Raw genomic sequence first — 19,471 nt, 5'->3', positions numbered from 1 at the left:
TGTCTATGGTGTTGAGTGATTTAATGAAACAAAATCATCTAGCGGTTTAAGCATAAATTACAATGCATTGGATATGCATACTTCTACTTACGAAATTTATTAGTTCCATAAGTGGCTTCATAACTTGGATTATTGACAAGTAGAGACACATTTTTTATGTAAATTCTCTCATTCGTTTTATGGTCCTCAATTTACAACCAACTAAACCAGACATAGGCAAACTATAGCCCGCGGGCCTCATCCGGCCCGCTAGGCCTTTTAATCCGGCCCGCCAACGTTGTCCAAATAATGTATTTTTTCCCCCCAAGATGGCACCGTCACGCGGAAGCCAGTGGCAGTAGCTATGTCCACTCTTATTTGTTTTTCGTGTTTTACAGCCCCCATCTTTTTTTAAAATTCAATTTTTTAATATTTCTTAATACATTCCGTTTTACTTTACTTTGTACTTTATACTTTTTACTATAATGATGAGTGATGAGTATGTTAATACTTAAGACCTTTTTTTCTGTTTATGTTTCATATGTACTGTTGATAGATGCAGTTTTTTTATATGTATCGTATCTTGTGCTGCCCATCTGTCAAAATTTTAAAGTCAATGTGGGTGGCCCCCAGGCCGAAAAGTTTACCCACCCCTGAACAAAACCGTTTAAAAATGATCAATCTGTTCCAACTTCGTATCGAAGATGTGCGAAACACACAAATAAGGGAAACGAGATAAGAAAATATTTATTGAAAAATGTAGAAACATTTCTGCCTTTGAACCCTGAATTAATGAAGGGCACTGTTTAAGTGGCAAACCCCATCTATATTAAAGATGAGAGGTTCAACAGAATGCAGGCTGAATTTAAGCTTTTATGGAGGCCATATTAATTGATATTTTCTTCATTTGCTGCAGGCCAATTACAATTGTGCAGCAGTTGGCCCGCGGGTTGTAGCTTGGTCACTCCTGTTCAAGCATGTGCATTTTGGCATTTCAGTTTATGGAAACATTAGCGCTTTTATGGTCAAATTATTTATTCCCCGCATACTAAACAGCTCATTAAAACCACTGCCAGGTTGAGAGTAACTACCTCGTAACTGGCAAAATTTGGGTTTTAAAAATACCACATTGAACGTTTTACTATTAGCTATAAGAATCTTTCTGTACAATAGAAAGCATTGTCCGCTTTGTACATTTGTGTATTCTCTTCTAAATTGTCAGTTTTCCAACAAGGCCTACAATAGATTAATGCATCTCCTGGACATTTTTTCATTGAGAACCTGTAACCAATTTTAGCCCATAAAATTAGCTTTTGCCCCATTATCTGAAACTACCCTTCTTTTGTCTTTGCTTTTATACTAGGCATAGTACTATCAGCCCTATGTTTTGAAGGTTAGAACGTCCATCTGAGCCTCTGACTTTCCTATACAGTGTCTGCTTGCCATGGTTTTGCAATTTATATATTCCATGTGTGTAAATGCCCTGCATGTGTGGTTGGTTAGTAAGTATCCTATATTTTCATCATATTAATGAAGAATCTAGAAAATAGCTGAAAATATGTTGGCAATGTTCACTTGGGGTGCTCCAATGGCACGAGCGATTAGCGCGCTGGCCTCACAGCTCTGGGGTCCTGGGTTCAAATCCACTTTTGTGGAGTAAATTGCCCCTACCTAGGTATAGGTGTGAGTGTGCATGGTTGTCTGTCTCGGCTGGCCACCAATTCAGATTGCCCCCCACCTCTGGCCTGGAGTCAGCTGAGATAGCCTCCAGCACACCCTGTGGCGCTAATGAGGATAAAGCGGTTAAAAAAAATAGATGAGATGTACATTTGTTCGCTTTTTAGTCATTTAACCAAGTGTGGGCCAGTGAAGGCATACTTGTCAAGTTTGTTTTTCCCATATTTTATACGGTTTTTTTTTATACATTTCAAAATATGTACGCCTAATAAGAACTTTTGAATGGGATTTACGTTTTTTTGTCAAACCAATCTTGTTTTACCATATTTGGGCTCTAATCCGGATTGTCTCAATCACTGGTAGCAGACGAAAACGTCATCGTCGACTGCTTATATTGTCATGATTTTAGCATGATTTGCGCACAAGTATTCTGTTTTCAAAGGTCCGCCTTTACACTATATAATAGCGCATCAGCAACCAATTTACCCAGACAGTCAAGCCGTCAGCATTATACACAACATCTACAGAATCTTGAATTTAGTGCAAAGGCGCATGTCTAATTAGGCACCTCGTCCGCTTTGGGAAAAAATTTAGACTTTTAAATATGCCCTATGTGAATAAATATGTGCCGTGTTATATTTGTATGGTTTATAATCACTCAATAAGGGGAATTGCAGTCATTAAATAGGGAATTAATTGGCCGAGGTTGACAGGTATGAACTGTAAAGCCACTTTAGACATTGTTGACAATATATATAAAGAAGACTTTACTTGAAATTGTGCTTGCTTGACTTTGAAAGGGGATTCTTTTTTCAACATACTCTAGGTGCTACTGTAGTAGATAATCCAAGTCATATTATTGTTAATAACAGCGCTGTATATGTTTTAGGAATCTGAATTCATGGTGAGCGTGTGAAAACAGACATAAACTTTTCCATATTTGCAGTAATTGTCTTTCCTCATAACTCTAACACTGAATCCATTGTCTGCTTTTCAACCAGTTTCCATCTTTCACATGATTTGTTGCCAGCTCCATTAAGCATTTTGTCATACAGAAACCGGATATGTTTACATGGCTTGGTCGGTCATGACACGAGAGAGGGTCCTAAATGTCGTCAGTACATTAGGATTGGACCGACTCAGGGTAGGGTCTGTAATGTATTTAAAGAGCAACAGTGATTTGGATTTAGAGCACAGTTGGGTACAATGGGACAACTGTAAAAGGTAATGGCACAGCAGCCAACCAGTTGGGATTTAATGGGAATAAATATGATTCAGTGGAAACTTGGATCCCATAAGAAAACAACGTTTTGTTTTTCATAATGGGATGTGACAAAGTACAACCGTAGTTCCCACTGTTATTTTGAAGACATGTTGAAGTCAGCGGCCTAGAAAATGGCAAGCAATGTCTTTTGAGGGTTTTTCTTTTGGGGGGGGGGGCTAATTTTGTTCATTCACTCCACTGTACATACATGAGTGACTGCTCCTGTTTGTATCTCCCATTTCCATGGTTACTTTTAAAAAGTTAATCATGAATCATTATCATTGTGTGCGTCATACATGCTATGCTTTGGTCAGAAAGGCTACAAAGAATGGCTGTTTACTAATGGAACGACTCTATAGAGTTCGGAAAAGCTTTCACCTCATCATGCATCTCTTGTGTGCTTAATGTAAGTGATTGTTGAATTTTATTGTAATAAAATAGTATAAGTATAATAATTTTACATTAGGATAAATCTAAAATATTGCTCCTGTTCACAATTTATACTTATCTGGAGTAACTAAATAACATATTTAATCACAGCTTTTAAGTGTTCTTTCTGAAAGAGCAGTTGTATGTTCATAGAGATACAACTGTGACATCAAGAATTTGGAAATGATCAGGTTTACAATAAAACCAAGTTTATACTGATCCAATGTTTACATACTGGTCACACAAGAAAAAAAATATACTCGCTAGTAAAGACATTTGAATTCAAAATACAAAACAGTCTCATTTAAATTTGAGTAGGTTCTTGATACAAATATGCCAATCATTTATTAACATGTACCATACAAAAAGATACACTTCAATTAACTAGCTTTTTTTTGTCCTGAAAGAGCAGTTGTTCATTCACAAACCTCTGACATTGCAACTTGCAAGAAGTTTGAAATGATCATTTTTACAATTTAAAAAAACTTGCATTGATCCAAAATGCACACACTGGTCACATAACATCAAATACATTAATTGGTAAAACACACATTTGACTTTAAAATACAGAACAGTCTAATTTAAAGAAAAATAGGGTCCTGATACATTTCTGTCAATCAATGGCATGTTTGTGTATCAAGACTCGGATGAACTCTGAATAGAACCTTTGAGCAACACAATATAGATGAAAGTGGGTGTCAATAACGAAACAGATGGCGTGGACCAGCACTTACTGACAGGTTGATCTTATCTTACCTAAGTAACACAAAGAGGTGTGTGTGAGAAGCCAAATTCACTAGGATTATGTAGTATATTTACTTACGATGGGCAGGCACACTTTGATTAACCAAATAGCTGTAGGTAAGATAACCAGAAATTGTGAGGATTTCTGAATGAGATACAAAACAGTAGATGCAAAGGTACTTTGTGCGTTTTTTTTATAGTTCAAAACAAGCCTTTTGTGTCAAGTGTCCTACCAGAATTGGAAGACATTTTACTTCCCAACATTCAAGTTTGAAATAATCAACACACAAAATCTTAAAACATGCCGTTGCAACATAAAATTATTTGTCAAGAGACCAAACTGAGCAAAAACATGCTTGAATATCTATCATAAAATTTAAAAATTGAAGGCCAATATGTCCTCCAAATTCAATATGACCCTTAAGAAAGGTTTCAACTCACTTTGCTCCAAATACAACAAAAATAATAATTACAAAACATAGTATCAAAAAAAATACATGTACACACTGTACATGTAATAAGTGCAAATCGGCATTTTCAGAATTTGACAGACAGCAAAATATATATATAATGCCAACCATGGAAGAGATTGAAAATGTGTTTAGATCACGTCATCATCACTTTCCAAAAACAGAGGAAACTAGTTGACAGTCTTTCAGTCATAACAATGGAGAAACCCCGACTAAATGAGATGGATCAGCTGCCATTTAGTAACAATAAATAACCTAGAAGGATGTGAAAAATCCCTTGAAGTTGATTGCCCTTTAATCATTTAATGAAGCCCACATGATTGTCACAACTTGCTGTTGAGACATCTAAACAATAGTTGTCAAGTGACCAATCTGTATTGGTGCTCTGCCAATGACACCGTGCACCAAAAATGAGATAATATTTTCCTCTTAAATTTTCTCAGAAGGTTGTCTGTCATTGCACACAGTAAGAGTCTGTCACCAACCAGATTGCTCCACTTTCTTCAGTGGGCACAAGCCATGCAAAAACATCACTGGATGAATCCCTTTGTGCTTTTCAGGGGGTGAAATTCGGGTGAGCGGACGGATGGCAGGGCTTTTTGACAAGTAGGATGGGATAAAGGTCCCAGGGACTCTGTGTCATGGCAACAAGTGCTCTGCAGATGGTCACCTCTGATCTCCAAAGGCCAAACAATGCATTCCTTTGTCTGCATTATGCTCCAGGCCTTGCAGTGTGCTGTTGAGAAAGCAAGTGTCTTATGTGATCAAGCTTGACAATTGTCTTAATAACCTAACACTCAAGGGCTGCTGGTAAAAACATGGCCTGTCTATGATCTGCTTCCATCTAGTAATTGGGTTTTGGTTTTAGTATTTGTTTTGATTATGTCTGGCAGACAATATTGGCTTATTCCCACCTGCACTCTTTGGTCCGGACTAAACCCAAAAAAGTTGTTGGTGGACACATTTTGGGCTGATGTGAATACAACCCAGTGAACTATAGTAACAAAACCTCACCGTAAAAGTGTTCTTGGTTCTCTTCCAAGATGGAAAGTGACTGCAACGGTGTCCGAACCTGTTCTGAAATCACAATTTTTTGCAGTAATCAGGCTTCCGTAGCCACAGGCATTATGGTAAATGTTTGTTTGGGTGCTTCGCATCGCAGTCTGTGGTGAGCAGTGTGTCGGTTAACATGAGTCGGGGTTCATTGTGGCGCAATGATGGAATGTCAACTTGATATTTGAACTGACACCAACATAAAAACTCTGCTGGAAAATATACATATGAATGCCAAAACATTTCTGATGTTCACCATTGGTATGAAGGAGGATGAAGGCTTATGAGCACTAATGCAACACGCTGGAATTCCATGATTTTTTTACTTCTGCATTTTACAGTGTTGTCTCGCTAGAACATATTGGCCAATTGTCAAATGATATTTGTGCATGGATGGATTTGTTGTCAAGTGAATTACCGGAGTATGGGATGTATAAAGTTTAATCTAATCTAAATCCATGGACTCCATCAAGAAGTTCAATGTAAAAAGATACCACACCAAACAAAAAAGGGGTTCATTGTATTTTGGTCCCAACCACAGAAAGCAAACTATGGACTTTCCTGGTGGGAATAACACCTACGTGTGAATTACACAACACTGTGTCATGATGTCGCAGTGATCGTGGAACAAAAGAGTTGCAGCTGCTAATCCGAAAGGTTGAGAAAAGAATTCGGATTATAATAGTGACAGTCATTTGCGCTGCTCAAATCAGCATATTTGCCATAAACGAGGCGGTAAAATTGGATTCACTGGTTTTATTTTGTCTGTGGGTGGTGGTGGAAATCATGTAGGGTGTCTCACCCTATCTATCCTAAATATAATATAGTGTTGTTGACAAAGGGGAACCCTTGAAAAGATAAAATGAATTGGACACTCTAAATTGCACCTAGGCATGAGTGTGAGCGTGAATGATCGTTTGTCTCCTTGTGCCCTGCGATTGGCTGGCCGCCAATTCAGGGTGTCCCCCCGCCTCTGGCCCAGAGTCAGCTGTGATAGGCTCCAGCACCCCCCGCGACCCTAATGAGGATAAAGCGGTTCAGAAAATGAGATGAGATGAGGCAATTTAAGATGACAAAACAGCCGCCATTAGCAAGACAGTTCTCACTTTAGACTTATATAAATTATTTGTCAAACAATTATTTTAAGATCCTTTATAACATTAAGCAAACAATAAATTATAATTAAAACAACAGTCGACCTAGTTTTGTTAACTCATCCAGCTGAATTTGTTCTCAATAAAGATAATGATGTTGGTGTGGTGACAATTGTAAAAGTCAAAGAAAAGTTCCTGGATCAAGACTCATGGCATTGTTTGCAGGGTCAAATGTTTGGGTTAATCCTGGCCTGGGGGAGGCATCCTATTTTAACCTATTTTCACCTTCACCCTAAATATTCTTTTTGTTCCCTCCTTCTGCTTCAAAGATCAGTTTTGCTTGTGTCACATAAAAATTCTAACTACAACATGTGCGCTTATTGTGGCAAGTATCAACCTAAGGAGAACCTACACAGATCACAGGTACACTTTTAACCATGAAGTTTTCAATTTATTATTTTACTACTGCTACTTTACTTTCTGGAAACAGTTAAATTAGTTCAACCCAAGCCAAAAAATGACATCTTGTGTTCACATTACATGCCTCGTGCCAGTCTTAGTTATTTCTATTTTCTGAGTGTCATGTCTCCTTCCGGCACATAGTGATATATTTTCTTCTTCCTTTGGACTTTCTAAAAAGAGCTGCTCTGCCCTTCCTGACTGAACATGGTCTAGAAATATGAAATGAAAACACATCATAGGGGGAGGGGAAGAGAGCGGGGAAGCTGGGGGAAGTGCATGAGAAAAGTTAGGTTTCAACACTGGTGTCATTGATTAATGGCTGCGCATGTGTGCAAATGTGTGTGTAGCGTAATAGCAAGAGTGAATGAGGGTAAATGAGAGAAAGACGTATCCCATTACCTGAGAACAGGTCCTTTCTGTTTGACCTTTGTACCCTTTCATTCATGGTTCTGCTTTATTGGAATATATATATAGACAGTGATGTACAGTCTTCCCTCGATTACCGCAACTTCACTTATTGCGCAAACACTTCTTTGCAATTTTTTTCTGCTATTATTTTTTTAAATAAAACTCAAAGCCACTCTTGCTACTAGGACTCTGCACTGAAGAAAAAAATAGTTATAATAGGGGTGACCCTACTTCGCGATTTTTTGATTATTGCGGCCATGTCTGGTCTAAATTAACCGCGATATCTGAAGGATTACTGTATTTTCACTTTTTTTTTTTGGTCATACATACCTGTCAACTGGTACGTTCTCGCCGTAATTGGTACAACTGAAAGCCCATTTTTATATTGGTACGCTGTACACATGAAAATGGTACGCTAAACGGTGATTTTGAGAAAAAAAAATAAATTAAGGCACTTTCTAGCCATTTTTCACCATCCGCCATTGTTTCTTCCCGGAAACGCATGTCTGCCAAGTGATATATGTACCGGCGCCTCTGATTGGCTAAAAAAAAAAGATCATGATAAACATTTCGTTTTGTAACACTTTCACCATGTGATTTCCGTTTCCTGTTCCCTTGTTTATGTTTACTTTCATTTGATCAGCTGTTTCTGGTCTGTTTACAAGTCAAGAATACACTCTTACACGTGGTACAAGTTGATTTATCTGACAATGGCTTCAATGAAAAGGACTTTGAAATTGGCTGAACCAGCACCAAAGAAAAAGAGAGAACAGCATGGAAGACACAGAAAAGAGTGGGAAACAAGAACAGATGAATTTGCAGGTTTGATTCAATCTTCAAAAAAAGGACCTGAATTTTCATACTGTGTGGCTTGTAAGACTGATATCAAGGTTGCTGCCTCTGGATTTTATGATGTCCGGAGGCACTTTAGCACAGATGGCCACATTGAAGCTGTTCATAAGGCCAAGCAGTTTAAACCCATTAGTGAGCATTTCTCTGCTAAAATCAAAGATCCTTCACCAGATCTGTGTACACGTGCAGAGATACTGTTTGCACAGTTTGTTGCTGAACACAACTTGCCAGCAACAGTGGCTGATCATTTCACATCATTGATCAAAGAAATGTGCCCGGATTCAAAAATTGCAAAGGTAAGTCTTTTCATTTACTATAGTGAATCAAATCATATGTTCTTTATTTCAACATATTTTCAATGTTAGCATCAATTCTTTTTCTTCTTCCATGCAAGTTTAGCGACCATGAATTACAACAAATGTCATGTGAACGCACATTAAAATATTATTGAATGCACCAGGTATTGGAACAATTTTTGTAGGAAGCTGTTGTAGTGGAACTTTGAAAGCAATAAACACATAAACATACATTTTCTACTTGTTGTTCGTGATTTTTTACAAAAAAGTAAAGTGGTAAGATTTTCCATGTATTTATACATATATGTAAGGGCGAAAACAAAATTTGGTAAGATCACAAATGGTTCGAGGTTGACAGGTATGGTCATACTTAAATTGACACATTTATTTGGGGTTCGGACTTTGGCCCCAGCCTCTATGTGTAAGTTTTACATGCCTCCTCTTTCGTCACAAAACACATTAATTCAAGACGTAGAATTTTCCAATATGATCTTAAGTGTAATGTGTGTGTTTTTCCCCCTTCTTTGTCCCATTCTATATCTGGAAAATCAGTTCTGCAGTTCACTTATCCCTCAAAGTCATGTTGTTGTTATGCAAAAATCTGCACTAAAATTGGGTGAATGAATGTTTGCCTAATGTTCATTCAGAATGCTGTTTTGTATTAAGAAAGTTATTTCCAATCAAAATTTGTCTGAGAAGTCATACTTTTTACCAAAGAACAGAACTGTAGGCAGGTGTATCCCTTTATCAACTAGAATATTTTAAGTGGAAAAAAAATGTTAAAATGTATTGACATCAGAACTGACTAATTTCAGCACTAACATTTTTTGAGTCCTTGAGTTTTTTTCCTGCACTGATTTGTTTTTTATGACCGCTAGAGGGTAATAAGATCCCGTATTTGGATCAATTCTGCTGGGCAACGGTACACCTCAAATGTAATGCAATACTTTATTAGGGTAATATTTTTCATGTCATAAATGTTGACTGTAAAAATGACTATTGCAGTTCTAACCATTGAGAGAAAAATCTTCAGATAAAACACCATTAATACACTTTACCTTTTGTCTATGATGCCTGCAATCTTTAACATTTTCAAAATATGGGCTTCAAAGCCATTTTACAAGTCATAATAAATTCATATTAGTTACTGTGATTGATTCTGACAGTAAACCAATTAGAGTTCTTAGTCATAATTGTTGGGTAGAGCGGAAAGTGAGAGGGAGGTGAAGGGGTTACTTTCCCTGGAATCCAGAGGCCCTAAATGGGGTCACCCTTCATGGACAGTGGCTCTGAATCAATGTTTAAGTGTTTTTAATCTACCACCAATTGTAATTTGAAGGAAGTCATTAATAATGTTGCTGTGGCTTGTTTTAATAACAGATAATTATATTTTTTATTTATCAATATAGCTAATCTAGTGTTATTTATTCATTTATGTCACTGTTTAATGTCAACTGTCTGTCAAATGTGTGAAGTGTGAAGCTCTTTGGGAACTTTTGGTAAATTAAGGCCACATAAATACACTTTCCTTTTGTGACTATAGAAAAATACTGTACAATTGTTGAGATGAGTATTGTCGCTAAATGTATGGTTGCCTCTTTCACAGCGCTACTGCAATGGAAATCATCATCAAATTTTCGTTAGCTATCATCTTGGGTGGATGAGTCAAGGATAGTTCATCTGTTTAATCCACCCCACTGCAGCTCACTCTCTTATCTGCACTAACAAATCCCTAAAGTAACCTTAAAAGCCTAGCAGACCACCCCAGACTTTCTATCCCTCTTCTATGACTAATCCACAAGGAATCGAGCCAAAGGCCAGTTTCCCCAGCCACACTAAACCTATCATCTGCTCCATTAGAGGGTATCCGACTATTCTTCCTATTATCTATTAGTGCATTCTAACAACAATCGCACCCTGGTTTCACCATTCAGACAATTAGTCATTTCATTTGCCAGTGCTTATTCCAACGGTTTATATGCGAGAAACCCATACTACAATCTCAAGTAGACACCTTTGTACACGTGGGTTGGAATTGATTACAAACCACTTTTAAAACAGTATACCATTAATCTGAACAAATTGTTCCATACATTATGATACACTAGTCACTAGTGTACCATACATCGGAAAATGGAATATTTTACATTTCAATTATCTTATATTTCACACAAAAAATACATAAGTATCTACAACCATTGTCAAGATAAGCGGCACCAAAATGCATAAATGAATAAACGTGTGTTCCCTAACATTTATGAATTTTTGGCACTGTCTGCAACATGTCGGCCTCATGATTTTCTAACATTGTATTTGTTTGCAATAGCTTCATCACATTTAATTTCTCTGGGTATTTATATTATATTTTTCATGTGCACTAAGTGAACTTTCTCTGATTTTTTTTTTGCATTGTGTATATGCTATACGATGTTTTGGTCTTCACAGTATATTACTGTAAGTGGGTTAGTGGTTGCAATAAGGTTCTTTCCCTCTGACTTATTAGTTATAGAATTAGTAATATCAGTATTAGTAGCGGCGGTAGTAATATCAATAGTAGTAGCAGCGGTAGTAATATCAGTAGAAGGAGCCGCGGTAGTAATATCAGTAGAAGAAGCAGCGGAGTAATATCAGTAGTAGGAGCTTCACCCTCCTGACCAATTTTCTCTCAGCTTGCGTATTCTTCCTGATCGTGGCAGTGACAAAACAGTACCATGCACTTTATACTTACAAACAATTGTTTGCATTGTTGGTCTTGGGACCTGCAGCTGCTTTGAAATGGCTCCAAGTGACTTTCCTGACTTGTTCAAGTCAAAGATTCGCTTTTTCAGATCCATGCTGAGCTCCTTTGACTTTCCCATTGTAGTGTTCGTGGGCATTTGCATCCAATTCACATTCTCATACACATACACAGTACATTTTGACTTGCAATTTTGGAATATTTTGCCCCCCATGGGAACAACGCTGGCATAAACCCAGTATCACTTCTACAAGCATGTTTGAGTACTTATCAACCTCAACATAAGTTTTGGATGTTAGTTCTCTATCGGTTGCGCTCAAAAACCTTAATGGTAATGAGTTGACATTTTGTGAACATAGCGAATCGTGTGAAAGTATCAACACAATGAAAAACTGATTCAGTGTCGATCCCATCTCTTGCATCATCGTTGATTGCATTAGACTTTAACCCACCATAACTTAGTAACTATTTTCCACCAAGTGCATACACATTACAGTTGACTTCTAGCCTATATGTAAAACTGCGGAAAAAAATTGAAAGTTCTAAACTGTGTTGTTCATTCACGAAGAAGGACAGTTAAGTGATATGAGTGTGCAAAAGACTGAATGAGGAAGAGAAGGAAAGTAATGAGCTCTCTCTCAAATCTGTCCTTCCACCCGAGTGAACGGACAAGGGAGTGAAAATCAGGTCTGCTGTGTTGTGGAGTGCTAAATGAGGGGGAGTCACTAATTGCAGAGTGAGGCGGGGAGGGGAGTGAGGCAAAAAATAGAGGGTGGTTAAAAACCATGGGAATAGATGAAGCAGGAACAGTGAGAAGGAAGAAGATTGCTTACATTTCTTCATTTTTTGGACCTTTTGTTATTGACTCTGCATGCGCAGCGTTTTGGAGAAGTCCATCATTTCTCAACTTCACCAGAGCCATCTTGTTGTACTTCTGTACACACAGAGAGGACAATGGGTGCACTTTGCATCTCTCTTGTTCTTCTCCTCCTCTTGTGCATACCTATTCAAGCGCTGTTGTGGGACATCTTCTGGTCAAGCCCCAAGAGCACCCCGATCCCCTCTACCCTATCCATAACTTCACCAAGCCCTTCGGGATTCCAAGGGACAAAAGAATGGGAGGGAAAAGAGGAAGAAACAACGGAAATTATTTCCAGTAGCGTCATCCCGACTGACAGAGAGATGACTATTCTCAACCCAAATGCGCCCACATCTTTCCGGGGAATGCAACCTACTGATGTGATGACAGTACTGATGACCAAATCCCATTTCAAACCACTGAGACACTGGAAAAGTGGTGAGTGCACAAACTTGAGAGTATTAAACAACAGTTCATTATTTTTGGACATGAAATTGTGGATCGTTATCATTGCAATCGATAAATAATTTACAATAAAATCCGGGTGACTTCACTTCCTAGCCAAGATGATAAGCCCTTCTCTCAAACTCAACCCTGAATTTCATTTTATTTCATTTTTTGATTTACTACTTTTTGTGATTGAATGGCGACCAATTCAGGGCATACTCCGCTACTGGCTATTGTTGGCTTGGATTGGCTCCGGCATCACCACAACCGTGGTGAGGATAAGCAGCTTGGAGAATAAATCATTTTTAAAAATATATTATTTTGGGGTTGTGGAATGGTATCACGGTTAATATGACTATTTTCTCCCAGACAGTTTTTCCTAAATTGTATCATCGAAGATAATCGTTAGTTTCATTAGATTCTCCACAAATATTTCAATCAAAATGTTAGAGGCTATTTTGTTATTGAATTGGTTATATCCTTGAAGATGTTCTGATTCCAGTCCCAAAATTGATCTGTATGAATGAGAACAATAGTGGGCTTCTTTAACTAACAATGAATCACTTTAGATGACCTTTCGGCCAATTAAAATGAGTTAAGTAGAATAATGGACACAGAACAATATCCGATAATCTGCTAGATGTATTTATATAGTTTTAGATACTGTGACTGAGACTTCAATTCTTCTTGAAGTGCTCGCTTTTGCTTCGGTAGAATGCTGGCATGTGACATAGCCGTACCCTGATGTGCATTGCACTAAATCTTTGGGAGCCTGAGAAATCTACGACGAGTGGGCCAAACAGCAGGAAGCTTTTGTGTGGCATGACAGGGTCAAGGTGGGTTTAAAAGGTTATGTGCGAGAACACGGAGGGGGTGGACTTTTATAAATCTGGCCAAGCTGATCAAGCATTCATGTGGCCAACATGATGAGGATTAGGTGTAATTTGAGGGACTTTGAGTAGAAATCATGGCTCAAAGTTTGCTTAATGGCTGACAGATTAATGGAAAAGATGCAACTTCTGATTGAAGCAACATTTGTTGATGAAGCATTAACTCTAATTAGTCTCCTGAATAAGTACATAAAATGTCCACAGGTAAAGGACAGTTTTTGCAGGTCACAAATGTACTGAATTGGTGAATGGACAAACATTAGTCTTTATGAAGGCAATGTCATATGTTTTGGCATGCTTTCAAAAATGAGATCAAGGATTTTGCATTTCAGTCGTTTTCACATTTCTCAGGATAGAAATAATTAATTTATTTATGGAGAGAGCTTAGTGTGACTTAGGTTCTGGATGATAATGTGTTCATTCCTATTGGTCAGAGAGATGCTGTGACTTGAAGAGGTTAAAGTCTTAATGATTTAGCATATGGGGCTGCAAGTACCACATTTGTAAGGATACAACATAAGGATATATATATGTATATATATATATATACATATATATATATATATATATATATATATATATATATATATATATATATATATATATATATATATATATATATATATATATATATATATATATATATATATATATATATATATATATACATATACATATACATATATATATATATATATATATATATATATATATATATATATATATATATATATATATATATATATATATATATATATATATATATATATATATATATATATATATATATATATATATATATATATATATATATATATATATATATATATATATATATATATATATATATATATATATATATATATATATATATATATATATATATATATATATATATATATATATATATATATATATATATATATATATATATATATATATATATAATCTCCAAATTAAAATCCACAGTTGTGTGTACTAATAAAATCATGGGCACATTGTTTAACAATAACATACATACATTTGTTTTTGCATTTGCAACATCAACTCTATTTCTATTAGTAGTTGCAAGTACCACATTTGTAAGGATACAACATAAGGATATATATATGTATATATATATATATACATATATATATATATATATATATATATATATATATATATATATATATATATATATATATATATATATATATATATATATATATATATATATATATATATATATATATATATATATATATATATATATATATATATATATATAAATATATATAAATATATATATATATATATATATATATATATATATATATATATACATATACATATATATATATATATATATATATATATATATATATATATATATATATATATATATATATATATATATATATATATATATATATATATATATATATATATATATATATATATATATATATATATATATATATATATATATATATATATATATATATATATATATATATATATATATATATATATATATATATATATATATATATATATATATATATATATATATATATATATATATATATATATATATATATATATATATATATATATATATATATATATATATATATATATATATATATATATATATATATATATATATATATATATATATATATATATATATATATATATATATATATATATATATATATATATATATATATATATATATATATATATATATATATATATATATATAATCTCCAAATTAAAATCCACAGTTGTGTGTACTAATAAAATCATGGGCACATTGTTTAACAATAACATACATACATTTGTTTTTGCATTTGCAACATCAACTCTATTTCTATTAGTATTGTTATTCTCCCTCTAACCTCCTTTAAGCAGAAACACTAAAGCTTCTAACCAGGTAGGTTTCCAGTTGGTCAGGCTGATAAATTAGAGACCCCCAAATCCTTGGCATGTCTAGTGTAATCTGTAGCTTTTGTTCATATAGCTGAAAAAATAGCGTGTGTGGCCCCCTGTCTAGCACCGGGCCCATGACTTCGATGATTAAGTTTTGGAGTTAACATTGGCCTCATTGCGATTGTTCATTTGTGATGCTCGAGGTTAGAGGGGGGATTAGGACGTGTTTTGTGTCAATAAGTCCTCACTTGGGTAGCAAGCGAGAATGTGTGCGTGACTGTAGATATAAATACTGTAGCAGGGGTGATGTTGGCTGGAATGCAGAGGTGAGACTTGGTCACTCTGGGAGACAGGCTAAATGGTAGGGGTGAAATAAAGAGAATGTGGTGCCGTCTACACAAGTATATAACAATTGTATAATTCCCACAAAATGGAAAAAATACAATGATCGGTACCTCTACTTACGAAACTATTTTTGTTTCAGCACAGATTTTGTAACTGTAGTAAATCCCCCAATATTACCCCATAATCCATTAAAAAATAATACAAGTATTACAGTTTAAAGAAAAACTCATCGAACAATGTGATTAAAGAGGGGCGAAGGCACGTGAATGGCTCTGAAAAAAATATTGGCTTCTACATTGCGTCTGTGTATAGGATGCATTTAATGAATGACATGACCATGTTACTCCACACTTCTCAGGTTTGGCATTGTTTGTGTCTGTCAGAGCAAAGCTCCGGAGGTCATGTGGACTTGACAGCGTTAATTGGCATGCCACTTCCTCCTTCTGTCTCCTTCACGCCTGGTTTTGAGGGGTTTCCAGCTTACCATTTTGGGCCTGAAGCCAACATAGGCAGGCTCGCCAAGTCCTTTGTTCCAGACCCATTCTACATCGACTTCGCCATCATTGTCACGGTAAAAAGTCAAAGTTTAAAATCAGACATTAATTTGAAAGCGACCTATAAACAAAAATCAGGAACATTCTTGAGAAAGAATTAATTGATAACAAAGTGTAAAAAAGAAATTGTAGTAGAATATATCTGTAAAGAAATTTCCAAACAACATTTTTAATTTGCTGCAACTTTTGTTTTCGTTTTTGTTTAAGCTGTTTTATTAGTTTGACTGTTTCAATAGTAATCAGTTATTTTTTATATTTCATTTACATTAGATCCGGCCAGCAAGTCAGAGAGGAGGCACGGTCTTTGCCATCACAGATGTGCACCAAAAGGTGGTCGAGTTGGGCTTGGCCCTTACTCCAGTCCATGAAGGTTTACAGAATATCTTATTATACTACACTGACAGCAAACAGCCATCCCATAGCCAAAAAGTTGCTGCCTTTAGTGTCCCAGACATGACGGACCAGTGGACTCGCTTTACTGTAAGTAAAGTAGTAGTAGTACAGTACACACTTTAATGATGATAATAATATTGAAAAAAAAAACAATGTGGATTTGATCTAATTAAGCATTTGAAATGTCATTATGTATATATTTTTATTGAATTTGCAGCATAAAATCAACAAAGTATAATGCCCCCACCCCCCCCCCCCCCCCAATAATTTCAAAGCTATCATGTGCTACGATTCTGTAATGATCTTATTTTCTCCTCTAAAAATTGCTTTCTGTCAACTTACAGTGAAGCCAAGTGTTATTTTTTGTTATTGTTTTTGTGTTTTTAGTTTTTGGAGTGATGCATTTTCTGGGTTTTTGTTTTCCTTTTGACACCAATCTCAATCAATTATTTTAGCCGGAATGCAGATCTAAATTAGGATCATTCCAGAATTGGAGCACAATTTAGCCTTGAAATTATATGGGGAAAAAGTGATTTTATTTTATGATAGGCTGATTGGACATTCTAAAGGCCCCTAGGTATGGGTGTGAGTGTGGTTGGTTGTCCGTCTCTTTGTGCCCAGCGATCGACTGGCTCCCATTTCGGGGTGTCTCCCACCTCTAGCCCGGAGTCAACTGGAATAGGTTCCAGCAACAGGGTAGCAACCCCCACGATCCTTATGAGGATGAAGCGGCTCAGAAAATGATATGAGATGAGATTTTATGCTACAAATTCTAAATTTCAAGAATTAGCCCTAAACTTCAATCTTACAGATTTACATGTATGTTCATTCACATAAATATGTGCATGTCCTTTATTAAATAGATGAATCAAAATCAAATCAAATTGGAGCACATTTTCGTGTTGAAAAGATTGAGCAAAATAAGCCTTCTCTGATTTTCTGCTGTAAATACAAAAATAATATATAATGAGCTTTATAACACATAATAAGCTCTCACTGTAAATCCACGGAATATATTTTTGTTCTTACACTATATGAGTGATTAGCCTTCTCACAGTAGTAGCAGCTAACCATTACGACTACTGCTTGGGGAAAAAAGTACAAAAACACTTTTGTGCATAGGTGATTTTTTTTATTTGATCATATGCACAACAGGGTTGAATGATGTAAAGTGGATGTTCAAATTAGACTAAATAATATCCTATAATGCGATCGAAATATAGGAGAACAGCTTTTTCCATTCTTTTTCAAAACTGATGTCAAATCCATCGTATCATTGCTTCTTTTGCTACGCTAAAAATACACAGTTGACAGTTTCCTGTTTGTGGTGCGAGAGTTCCCACAGTTACAAGAAACGGCAATTTAAATAAAAGACAATCATATTTAGTTTTACGGGGTTGTTGTTTTTTTTTGATAAGACAACTGAAAATTTACATGGTATTTCAGAATAAATGGTATTTTAAAAACTGCTTTTGCGCATTCTTTTTTTTGTTTGTTTTATATTTGACCTAAGGACATGTAGTACTAATGAACTATATGCATGTGGATTTTTTGTGTGTGATCATAATGTAAGATTGTATGTATTGCAGACGGAGATTACATATAATATTATTTGAGCAAAAATATGATTACACCAATTATTTTAGGGTGTACGCCAGCAAATGCCAAAGTACTAACCATCACTTAGTGTTCATTCTTTCAATTTCTTTTTTGGCGTTACAGGTTGTTGTAGAGCGCAATGAAGTGCGTCTCTACATGGACTGTGGTGAGGCTGAGAGAGAAACTTTTCACCGAAGACCAAAACGACTCACTTTTTCACCTAATGCAGGCATTTTTGTAGCAAATGCAGGAGGAACTGGCCTTGAGAAGTTTGTGGTAAGTGGAAAATTCATTCATCTTCCATACCGCGCATCCTCGAAACGGTTGCAAGTGTTGCTGGATCCTAACCAAGCTGATTTCGGGCGTAAGGCAAACTACACCCTAGACTGGTCATCAGTCAGCCGTAGGGCATACGCTGAAAATAGAAATGCAGTATTCCCACGAATTTCACAGATAATGCAGACCGGGCCTGGCCGCAATATTAAAAAAAACTGTGAATTAGGATCACCCCTGTTATTTCTACCATACTTGTTTTTCCGTCCATAAAACATTAAGTACTGTAGACTTTAAATCAGGGGTGGGCAAACTTTTCGCCCCGGGGCCACATTGACTTTAAAAATTTGACAGATGGGCCGGGTCAGCGCAAGATACGATACTTATAAAAAACTACATCTGTTAACAGTACATATGAAACATAAACAGAAAAAAAGGACTAAAGTATTAACATACTCATCACTCATCATTAATGTAAAAAGCATAAAGTACTAAGTAAAGTAAAAAGGAATGTATTAAGAAATATTAAAATGTAATTTAAAAGAAGATAGAGGGTCTGTAAAACACGAAAAACAAATAAGAGTGGACAGAGCTACTGCCACTGGCTTTCGCGTGATTGCGCCATCTTGGGAATAAAAAATAAATAAATAAATTATTTGGACAACATCGGCGGGCCGGATTAAAACGCCTCGCGGGCCGTAGTTTGCCCATGTCTGCTTTAAATGTTAC

At 35.6% G+C, this 19,471-nt stretch overlaps 1 protein-coding gene across 4 annotated transcripts in view; it reads left to right on the top strand.

Annotated features, from left to right (window-relative positions):
- The window catches only part of col15a1b (collagen, type XV, alpha 1b), a 47,436-nt gene that overhangs the window by 1,477 nt on the left and 26,488 nt on the right, over nucleotides 1–19,471 (top strand). For 3 of the 4 annotated variants that reach the window (XM_077724250.1, XM_077724249.1, XM_077724248.1), the window contains exons 1-4: nucleotides 12,245–12,762; nucleotides 16,307–16,494; nucleotides 16,748–16,957; nucleotides 18,593–18,745. In XM_077724250.1, the coding sequence (XP_077580376.1) occupies nucleotides 12,420–12,762; nucleotides 16,307–16,494; nucleotides 16,748–16,957; nucleotides 18,593–18,745 (894 nt within the window). In that variant the 5' untranslated portion in view covers nucleotides 12,245–12,419. Of the gene's footprint in view, nucleotides 1–12,244; nucleotides 12,763–16,306; nucleotides 16,495–16,747; nucleotides 16,958–18,592; nucleotides 18,746–19,471 lie in introns of those variants that run through there. The other variant, XM_077724251.1, reaches the window with a different exon arrangement.

Source organism: Stigmatopora nigra, chromosome 9 (assembly GCF_051989575.1).
Source record: "Stigmatopora nigra isolate UIUO_SnigA chromosome 9, RoL_Snig_1.1, whole genome shotgun sequence".
Lineage (NCBI taxonomy): Eukaryota > Metazoa > Chordata > Actinopteri > Syngnathiformes > Syngnathidae > Stigmatopora > Stigmatopora nigra.
This window is presented reverse-complemented; position numbering and strand designations above follow the sequence as displayed.